Source organism: Quercus lobata, chromosome 5 (assembly GCF_001633185.2).
Source record: "Quercus lobata isolate SW786 chromosome 5, ValleyOak3.0 Primary Assembly, whole genome shotgun sequence".
Classification (NCBI taxonomy): Eukaryota; Viridiplantae; Streptophyta; class Magnoliopsida; order Fagales; family Fagaceae; genus Quercus; species Quercus lobata.
In genome coordinates, this window is record NC_044908.1 from 72,980,362 (window position 1) to 72,991,780 (window position 11,419).

General features: G+C 33.8%; 1 protein-coding gene across 3 annotated transcripts; it reads right to left on the minus strand.

Moving 5' to 3' along the window:
• Window positions 1–298: 298 nt before the first annotated feature.
• On the minus strand, window positions 299–7,529 carry LOC115992264 (arogenate dehydratase/prephenate dehydratase 1, chloroplastic-like). Of its 3 annotated transcripts, none has more exons than XM_031116362.1 (11): window positions 6,635–7,529; window positions 6,274–6,341; window positions 6,102–6,194; window positions 5,775–5,975; window positions 4,822–4,908; window positions 4,633–4,728; window positions 1,989–2,066; window positions 1,824–1,913; window positions 1,674–1,741; window positions 1,168–1,249; window positions 299–796 (listed from the first exon to the last, which is right to left on the minus strand). In XM_031116362.1, the coding sequence occupies exons 1-11, from the start codon at window positions 6,921–6,923 to the stop codon at window positions 740–742; spliced, it is 1,209 nt and encodes a 402-aa protein (XP_030972222.1). In that variant the 5' UTR covers window positions 6,924–7,529; the 3' UTR covers window positions 299–739. The 3 variants fall into 3 exon arrangements, with proteins under 3 accessions (XP_030972222.1, XP_030972223.1, XP_030972224.1); XM_031116363.1 differs by having other exon boundaries at window positions 4,822–4,902; window positions 6,635–7,527; XM_031116364.1 differs by lacking the exon at window positions 4,822–4,908 and having other exon boundaries at window positions 6,635–7,528.
• Between the last annotated feature and the right edge of the window lie 3,890 nt (window positions 7,530–11,419).

Below are 11,419 nucleotides of genomic sequence, written 5' to 3' on the forward strand. Positions count from 1 at the left end.
TTGTTTTTTAATGGATGAATTCATATTTTAAGTGATTATATAACATACAAAGTTATTATCAATAGGATTTTTGCTTAAAATCTGAAAATAGGTAGGATCTTACGATTTACGATTCGATCCTACGATCCACGATCTTACCTACCTCCAACGATCCTACGTAGGATCCCGATTTTGACAACCTTGATTATGACGGATAGCACTGGCAGCACTTTATTTGAGCATCTTGCTTCACAACTCAACCACAGCATTATGCCAACAATGATGATAAGTGATTTCTTTTCTTTTCAAAAGAAGAATATAGGTCAATTAAGTCAATTTCTCTGAGCCTCTAGAAAAGAAATGTAAATGCTTACAAACCATGATAAGCAAAATGCCTTGCAGATAAGAATAAAAAAATTAAAAAAAAAAAAAAAATTCTAATGAATTATGAGTCCAATACATCCTAAAATCCCTGCACAAGTGCGTATAAACCACATAAGGTTATACCTTTGTGTGTTATGCCTGAAATTGTGATATCCCACAACACCTCCATTAGGAGATGCAAAGAATTCTGAACGAGAAAGAGAATGATCCTGCAGAAGAAAATGTCCTCCTGATCAGAAACTTGGCTCTAATTCAAGAAGAACCTCTTCCAGGCGTTGGCTTCTGAAGGGATCAAATATATGTACAACATAGATGGTTGAACTTCTGCATTGAAGAATTGGCCATCCCAAGTATAATCGACTCAAGAGAGGATCTCTTATAGACCGGTATCCATCGGATAGCAACCAAGTACACGAAGAAATGTTGCAAATTCCTGCCCAAACAAATGAACAAGTAAGACATCCTTGGATCCTTTTCACCTGTTTGGTAGCTGTCTTTTTGGGTCCTTTTTTTTTTTTTTTTGGGGGGGGGGGGGGGGGGGGGGGTGTTGGGGTGAGTGGAGAGATTTTACAAGTCAAAAGCACAATGATAGTTGCTGAATTCTCTTTCTTTTTTTCTTTTTCTTTTTTTAGGTAATAAGACTTTTATTGAAAAAATTGAACATCATGCTCACGATAGTGAACACTATGAACAAGAAACAGATACAGTATAATCAAGAACTAAAGGAAATAGAGACTAAAAAATCAGATAAAGAAATCAGATAGTTGCTGAATTCTCTGAACAAATCATGAAATATATACTGACCTGCAGATGTTCTAAAGCATATTGGGCGCGAGGCTCTGCCATAGAAGCTTCAAAATCGATGTAGAACATGTAGTCAAAATACCTGCCACCAGCATAAAAAATTTAGTATACATGTACATGTACTACTATTCCTGAAATCCTAGGGCTGTTTTTTAATATGATCTTGAAAACTCCTTTAGAACCACTTACAGCACTTAAATGAACGTATCAAAGTCTGAATAACTGATGTCAATTTAAAATTTTCATTATGTTGCCACATTAATCAAGTTGCCATCATTAGTCTTTTTTTCCTTTTTTATGAATTTTTTGGTGGCTAATTGATGTTTCTTATCTCTACCTGGTCTAATTTTCATTAAAATTATTTAAAAAAGAAGAAAAAGAAGAAGAAAATAATTATCACGTATACATAAGCTTTACCACCAGTTAATATGCATATAAACTCTGCGATAGCTTAGATATCAGATTACACAATTGCAAATCACAATTCAAAAGATAATATTACTCACTTGGCGCTCCCTTCATTGGAATCGTCAACAACCCTTAAAGGACGCTGCTTCTGTGGGCGACTCTCAATCTGAAATGTATTGGAAGGAGATGATAGCAACAAAGTCTATTGATACATTGATAAAAGTAGAACAACCAACAGCTGACTTTACCTTTGTCAAATTAATGTCCCTGAGAGCAAACACTGCCAAAGCTTTGAATAGTACACCAGCACCTTCTTCTAATGTAAAAACAATGCTTGTCTAGGAAGAAAATTCACAAATACTTCTTTAGGAGGATTACAGATAAGACATAAAAATATATAACAAAATATATACCTTATAGGGCCTGTCAGTTCCTGGAATTATATGTTCTCTTGCAAGTACCAGAAAACGAGTAATATTATCGTCATCATCCTGGCCAGTACAAGGCGGGAACAATTTAGTTAGGTTGCTGTTGCCATAATTCATAATAACTAGCATTCTATATACTTAACAATCACAATGGGAAAATAGAAATCAGATAGGGAATTAAACACAAGCCTTAAAGATGTTAAAGTATTTATTGCTATAATGCAATTACATGTCAACATCATTTCCACTTGTTCTTTCGGGGACGAGAGGACTGGGGATGACAGAATCCATATTTTATACTTATAGATAAACAAGTTCGGGTGGAACAATACTGGCCTTTAGTACATTCGATCAATGATGTGTAAACTAGTAAAGCGTTTGCATGTGTCACAGGTCAAGGCTTTTTTATTTATTTTTAAAACAATGTAGATTCCATGCATGTAAGGGCTGCAGCAGCCATGCATATGACATCGGCAGATCTTGAGAGAGGGTAAGATTTTTTCATTTAAGGACATTTAGACAGCAAACCCTGTAACCACTAAATTAATGTGTCCCAACACAGCCTCTAACTGTTCTCGAATGCCAGACCACTTCAGAAACAGCTTGCAGGTTAATCTTTGACCATATTTCTAAACACAACGAATCATCCGATAGTGATCCTGGTGTCAAGCCCTCCATTTCAACGAAATACCAACTATTATTTAATTAGCAATGGTGTAAAAAGTTACAAATTAGTGATTCAAATTCTTCATCTGTTTATTATATCTTTTTCATCTGTCTTATATGAATTTATATAACTAATAAAAATAAAAATTAATTCCTGTCGTTATAGAAGACATTTATAGTTAAAAAAAAAAAACATAGAAAATTTTTGGAAGAGGAAAATAATCTAACATCAAATTAACTTCCAAGATTAAATGAGATAAAAGATACAGGTCCACTTTTAATGTGGTTGTTTTCATACAATGTATTGTTTTCAGCCAAAAAATTAGATGATGCAAGTCGCCCTGTTTTTTTTTTTTTGATAATTTGATAGTTGGGAGAGGGGGGATTTGAACTTTATACGTCTCCATTGGAAACACAAGGAACTGCCAGTTGAGCTACAAGGCCCCTGGTGTTGGTGCAAGCTGTGTGTTTAGTTCAACTCTCAAAATTTTTCTAAATATAGTCTTTTTGCTGGACTATATTTAATGATACTCCAACAACAACAACAACAAGATTAACGCCATCTTCCTAAATTCTATTTTCCCAAAAGTTTCAAATACATTTGTAAAAGATGTCTGATTTCATTTAGAAATAATCATTTGTTATCATATTTCCCAAAATTTGTGCCATACCACCTGACAAAATGAATAAAATCTGAGGCTGTTCCTATTCTTCTTTAGGGATACATCCTAGCAATATGTACTAAAAGTATGTAATCAGACAATCTTCTACAAGCAAGAAAGAAGATTAGACAGATGTGATAGTAGGGTAAATGCTGAGTGAAGAAATTGTTGGATGAATACCTATCAAATTAAATTCCAGACACCCAAACCATAATGACATAATATAAACTCTCTCTGTCCCTTTTTTTTCCTATTTTAAAATTTACATTTTAAGGAACATTAATTCATTCATTATCTATCAAATAAGCATGTTTCCAAAACTACACTCTTTAAATAAAGCAAATGAAAAAGGGGTACTAACTTTCAAATTAAGTACATGGTAAATTAGATTATGTCCATTGAATTGTCAAAGAGGACCATTTTTTTTTATGAATAAGAAAATTCTATTAAAAAAAGACTACTTCATAAGCAAAGGACATGAAGGAGCCAAAAGAATTACAGAAAGAGAATTATGTACCAAAAGATAACTGAGTCTTAAAATGTTGCAATAGAATCACAATCTGTAAAGCCCCATGTAGAAGACCAATGAAATAAAGAGCTAGAAAAAGTTGCTAAAAACTGACTCCCTGTACATTCCACATCTTCAAATGTACGCTGATTTTGTTCCCTCTAAATAGTCCAAATCAAACTCAAAGGGACCATATTTCAAATAGCCAAAGAATGCTTACCACCCAATTCCTCAAAACCAAGCATGACATCCATCACCTTCCCCGGAAGGACCCAATGGATTCCAAAGATTATATGCAACCGTACAATGAAGTAAAAAGTGGTCCACTGTCTCCCCACTACACCGTCACATGCAACATCACCCTACAAAAGTGTAATCTCTCTTAACGAGATTATCACAAGTGAGAATCTTCCCCCAAGATTATCACAGAAAAGGAAACCCTCTGAGATGCTCTCACACCCCAATTGCCTTTCCAAGGAAAGGAGCATTGGAGCCCCTTAAGAAGACCATATTTTGGGACATCCCAAAATGAAAAGGAGCCAACAAAAAGGGGCGGAGAGATAATTCTGAACAGTCACAGCATTAATTCTCAATTAAGAGGGAAAAATAGGCAGAATTGGAAGTTTATAGTAAGTCTATGGTATATCAATTAATAAAGGAAAACAATGTAGAATTGAAGCATATCAAAAGCAATCAATAACTCCCAAGAATTCAACCGAACATGTTTACCCCATGTGACATTTGATATATGCCATTATGCCTGGCTCATACAAAAATGAAAGGGAAATCTTACCTGGATTTTTTCAGCAAGTACATCAAGCCCATATATTTCTGCAGCTCTAGCACTTGCAACAGCTCCAGTATCTCTTAGGCCAGTTGACGCCACCATCTGTCCAAATGTTTTAATCATTCATATATATACCGCTTCTAGTGTAACTCACAATAAAATACACATGGAATAAACCAAAGTTGCATGGATAACCTGAGCAGCACCGGCAGTATCATCAGTATTTATTCTGACAACACCTAAATTGCTAAGCATTATGTCACATTGAGCAAGAGCCTGCAACTAAGAATATAGTTAAAAACAGCAAAAGAAAGACTTTTGGGGACCCATGTCTTCTATCTAATGAGGTTTATATGTGTGTAATACAGTCAGCTTTATTCCAAAAAGCGTGTGGCTGGTGAACCCAAATGAATACAAATCCTCTGTCTCACTCTGAGCGTTTCACTTTATGTTCCACCAATTACAACCTAGCACACGTCCCTTTTATTCCCCTTATAAAGTAACCAATGTTTAAAATGTAAAAAAAGATCATATACATGCAATATTGCAGTTGGGTCGTATCAAAACCTTTTCAACTAACCATAAACAGTTTACTTACCAAAGAAAACCTTGATAGTTTTACCACCAGAAAATTCCATTATACCCATTTTGTTATTTGGGTCTAGTTCAAATTGCCAACTAGTGGTTTACAATTCACAATTTACATACATGAGATATAATTGTATTCACTTTTGGTTTTGGTTCATAAGTTTAATGTATTCCAGTTCTAATGAAATTGCCATCATGTTTTCTGGTCTTTTTATTTCCAAGGCACATGATTTACACATGAAATTTTAACAATTTGGGGTTGAAAAAAATACTAAAGGCTGTGACCTTAGGAGACTAAAATACAACTTTTTAAACAGTTGGTTGGCAAATTGAACTCAACCCAAATCAACAGGTAAAATGTGATTAACCATATTACAATAAGATTACCTTATTGAGACATATCCTAAAGCTATTGCCATAATCAAAGTTGCCTAACATTTTAACAGTACATTGATGAGTGCCTATCTTTAGTACGGAACAGTTCACAGACCACATTACATATGTCCTCTTTCCCAACAATACGACAAAGAATGATATTGAAATATAAACCAGAAACTGACCTGAGGATGGCTCAAAACTTTTTTTATCTCCTCCTTTCTTACACCGGGCAACCCTAAAAGGCAATGATTAACTTGCAACTGCACCTCCCCGACTATGTTCAGCCTATGGCGAAGGAGCAAGTCATAATTACGGTGAATGCTCCCACCCACAGAATTCTCAATTGGAAGAACTGCTTTATCCACTAACCACAGTTCAACAGCCTGTGAAATGAATCCAGCTACATCAAGGTAACAATAATGGGAAAATAAATTCAATACTGACAAACATACAACAATAAAATCTTAAAATTCAATACCAAAAAAGTAAGTAATAACAACTATATGAACCTTGAATGCTTCTTCAAACTGGTCACATGGGACAGTCTCACACTTGGGGTATGCCTTCAGAGCTGCAGCCTCACTATATGCTCCTGGTAACCCCTACATAAAGCAATAAAACCAACATGAGAATAACAAGAATGCCATGGGCATGTTGAAGAATAATAATAAAGAACTGTACCTGATAGGCAACCCGCACTTTTGAACCATCTTTTGAACAAGAAGATAAGTCATTTGCAGACAAAGGTTCTGCAATTTATTCATAAATTCAAAGCCATCATCGGATTGCAAAAAAAAGAAAAGAAAAGATCACATCACATCATATCAATCTACATTGTCCAATAACTAATCATATGATCTATCAAATCAATTATAGGCAAAAATCTGTTCTTTCATACAGAGTACAAGTCTCAATGATTGGAAAACATTAAAAAAAAAAAAAAACCATTCTATGTTGTCTACCTAATAAAAAATAAACATAAAACATTGCTAAAGCAAAGAACCTTCAATTAAAAAACAAATGTGAGATTGAGTTGACTTACTAGGAAGAAGGTTCAAATCCTTGTGAAACCCTCTGGACTCATTGCCCTGAGTCCTTTCAATGCCCCAAGAAGGTTCAACACCAGACACGTTTGGCTTCTCATCTTCCACAGAAGTAATAGCTCTCTGAGCCAAAACAGCCAAACAACAACATTCCCATTTGCGAGACTTTTCCAAATCGAACCTCAAATTGAAAGCTGACCCAGAATTCCTAGACCACAAATCTGAGGACCCCAAATCAGAACAAGGGGTTCTGGGACAAACCCAGATAGGAGAAGCTTTGAGAGCCATAAAAAAAAAAAACACAAATACAAACAAACATAGAAAGAAGAAACCAATCTGGGAAACAAAGGAACAGAAAGGCTTATTTAGACAAAAATGCAAAGGCTTTGTGGTTGGTGAGGAGGGGGAGTTTGTTGGGGGAGTTGGGTGAAACCCAGTAGCAGCATTGTCAAGGAGGTGGACGAGAATGGTGGTGGGGTCTGGACCCCACAGAAAATAAATGTTATATTCAGCCTGTACTTTCCACTATGCACTTTGCTCAATTGAAAATGGAGTTTTTTTTTTTTTTTTTTTTTTCAATTTTTTTGGTGTATGACTTTGAGAGAGAGTTTGATACTTTGATTCAACATTGTGAGAGAGTGACCAAGTCACTGAGAAAGGAAAAAAGACAAAGAAAAAATGTAAAATATGAGAGAGAGAGAGAGGTAGGTGAGCAAAATGCTGGTGACGTCTCAGACTGAAAGTGAGAGAGAAAGAGAGGAAACTGAAAAGAATTATTTATTGTTTTTTTATTATTACAGTATTGGAGGCTGTATACACGCGTAATCTACAGCTTAGCAGAGAGGAGGCATGGAGAGAGAGAGAGAGAGAGAGACTTGAAGCGAGATGAATTTTGGCCAAAAATGTTTTCCAATTCTAGCAAAAGAAAAATGTGAAGGATAAAAAGGCAAGAGCTAAAAAGAGCATGTGCAGCAAGAAAAAAGGCAGAAGGGAAAGCACTTTTATAGAGCATCCTTAGTAAATGTTTCGTAAAAATGTCATTTTGACACATTAAAAGTCTACTTTATTATTTTATTATATCATTTTATAATATTTTATTTATCAGATGTTTTATTATTCAATTTTATACATTAAAATAATATATTATCTCCTCCCCATTATCATCAACAACAATAACAACATCAACGGTATAACCACCAACCACTAATATCTACTGCCGCAACAACACCTTTATTGCAAACTAACCACAACAATCACTCACCAATATCAGATCAACCTAAATTGAAGCCCAAAAAAAAAAAAAAACCCACAACTAGAGAGAGGCAGAGTGAAAGGCGGATAGAGAGGAGAGGGAAGAGGGTGATATCGATGATGGCCTCGAGGTGAGATCACCTGCCAAGCACCACCTTCAACCACCAAATCCACCAACTACTGGCCGCTGTTAAAACCCATCTACCACCATCGATGAACCCAAAAGAGAGGCAATCTTAGCTGTTCACCACCATGGCAAACCCAACAAATCAAGCCAAGTAGTCACCATCATCATACAACTGTGAACCCACAACCCAATTTCAACCTAAAGAGAGAGATCAGAAATCAGAAGCGCCTCAACCCCATTCGCCAACTTCTTCGCTCCGTTCTGCGAATCCGACGTCGTCGCTGTCGATTTCGACGAAGTTGCAGCTACCTTTCCTCCTCTCTTGGCCGTCGCCGTTGCCGCCTTCTTCTTGCTCGTGTCTGATTGTGAGAAGAGGAAGAACACAGGTTGGGAGAGAGAGATAGATTCTAAGAAGAGAGAAAAAATCAAATAAAGAAGTGAGAGGAGAGAGAAAGATTAATAAAAAAATAATAAACTCATATGCCATTCTTGTTTGTACCGTGTCAAAAATGCAACTGTACTATAGCATGTTGCAATATTTGACACATTTAACATATCTGATAAAACTCTGTTTTTGATATTTGGTGTGTCAAATGCCAAATATTATAGCATTTAACACATCTGCTATGGATGCTCTTACAGACAACAAAAAAGGAGAAGTCGCAAGTTACAGCCTTGTAAGGTCTTCTCTTTCTTTCTTTCTTTCTTTCTTTTTTTTTTTTTGGAAGAAAGGAAAACTATCTATTGATTTTCTTTATTTAACTTGATATGATATAAAGTTATTTTTCTTAAAAAAAATTCTGAAAAATAACTCTATCTTATGTCAAGCTAAATAAGGAAAATCAATAAGAAATAGTTTTTCAACTCATTTTAAGGTAACTATCAAATATGATTATTAAAAAAAATAAATAAATAAAGGAAGCTATCAAACATAAGAAAATTAGATAATTTTCTAGAAAATGTTATTTAAAAAATTATTCAAGTTCCATAAATTAAAACAAACTAAGCTTAAGACTATGTTTGGTTGGAGTGAAAATAGGGAGGAAGGAAAATAGATGAGAGAAAATATGAGAGATTTTAGGTGAAAAAGGTGTTTGGTTGGAGTGATTTTGGAGGAGAGAAAATGGTGGGACCCACCTATTTTCTCTCATGGCCCACCATTTTTCAGCTCCCCCAAATTGGAGAGAAAATGGGAAGGGGAAGTGATTTAATAAAAATGACATTTCTACCCCCTTCTACTCTTCTAAAGTAAATTCAACATTAACACTTTTTTCTTTCCTTTTTTTTTTTTTTTTTCCTTTGCTACGTTATTTTTTTTCCCCCTTTTATGGGTTCTTTGTCTGACGTTGAACCTTGCTTCTTTTTTCTTTTTGTTTAAAATCTTTTTTTTTTTTTTGGTTTCATTGAACCTTTTTCTTCCTAGGTTCTTTGCTACTCACATTTACATAGAACCAGTTTTTTATTTTTATTTTTCCTTTATAAAATATTTATATAAAATAAGTTATGTAATAAGGGCATGAGAGTAAATTTATACAAACTTTATTTTCTATCCTTCTACTTTTTCACCCTCCAACTAAACACAAATGAGAGAAATAAAAATATCTTCTATCTCCCAACTTTTCCATCTTCTCTCAATTTTCTATCCTCCCAACCAAATGAACCTTAAGTGGGAAAGTCTTTTTTTTTTTTTTTTCTTTTTCTATTTTTTAATAACAAAGGGAGATTGCAAAGTGCTCTCCAGGTTTGGGTTTAACAGTTCAAGCTGTATTGCATATTTATATTTCTTGATTTACATTGTGTCATGCGTGATAACTAATGAATGTACAAAATCACATAGAAAGAAATAATTGGTCTTTTTTTTTTTAATAGAAACCATAATAAGAAAGAAGTAATTGGTTTTTTTTTTTTTTAATAGAAACTAACATTCAAAATGAAAGTTCACTCAATTTTTCCCAGTCTACAATTACAAAGGTTATGCCTTTTTGTAGTTGTACTCTAGTTATGTAATGTATTATAAACTCAGTTTAAAACACTATAATTACTATTTTCGTGTGTGTTTTAATAAATATTACTGTTTACTAAAATAAAAAAGTTCACTAAATTATAATAGATTTTTCAACCTCTTTTTTTATTTAATATCAAGCCATATAAATAGAAAAACAAAAAATTATTATCAATTTTATTATAAAAAGTTTACCAACTTACATGGTAATAAGTTTAATTGCCACCAATAACATAATTTATAAATTTATAATTTTTTGTATTGTTTTTAAAAGTTAACACATTAATTTTAAAGTCTATGTAATTTTTACTATCACTCTATAAGATAAACACAAGATTTACACAAAAAAGTACTTCCTTATCTATTGCAACTATATATGTCCTAAAGCCAAAAGCAATCTTAGAAACCAATCACGTTTCAGTAAAAAAATCTCAATATCGTATTCGTTTAGAAGAAAAACAAAAATTACGTTTTCATTATGGTCTTACAGAATGACAATTACTTAAATACATTCGTATTGCCGGAAAAGCCAAAGGGTCAACAGGTTGGGTTTTACTACAATTACTTGAAATGCATTTGGATAACATCCTTTTACAATTGGGTATGGCCTTGACTATTCCCCAAGCCCGCCAATTAGTTAACCATGGACATATTTTAGTTAATGGTTGTATGGTAGATATACCAAGTTATCGTTGCAAACCCCACTATATTATTACAGTAAGGGATGAACAAAAATCTAGAGCTCTGATTCAAAATGGTCTTGATTCATTCCCTCGTGATGAGGAATTACCAAAACATTTGACTTTTCACCCATTCCAATATAAAGGATTAGTCAACCAAATAATAGATAGTAAATGGGTCAGTTTGAAAATAAATGAATTGCTAGTTGTAGAATATTATTCTCGCCAGACTTAAACCTAATTTAAAACACTATTATTATTGTGGGAGCATTTTTTGCTCTAAGGAAACTCATGTTTATCCTTAGGCAATTTTTTGCTTGTCCCACATTGGAAAGATCTCATTCCTCTTTCTACCTTATAAGGGATGAGCCAATAAGAAAGAGTACCATTAGTTTGGTAAAATTGCCTAATACCTTATAAGGGAGGTAGAAAGAGGAATGAGATCTTTCCAATGTGGGACAAGCAAAAATTGCCTAAGGATAAACATGAGTTTCCTTAGAGCAAAAAATGCTCCCACAATTACTATTTTCATGCGTTTTTTTAATAAGTATTGCTGTTTACTTTAAAAAAAAAAAAAAAAATCACTCAATTATAATAGATTTTTCAACCTCTTTTTTTATTCAATATCAAGCCATATAAATAGAAAAATAAAAAATTATTATCAATTTTATTATAAAAAGTTTACCAACTTACGTGGTAATAAGTTTAATTGCCACCGATTACA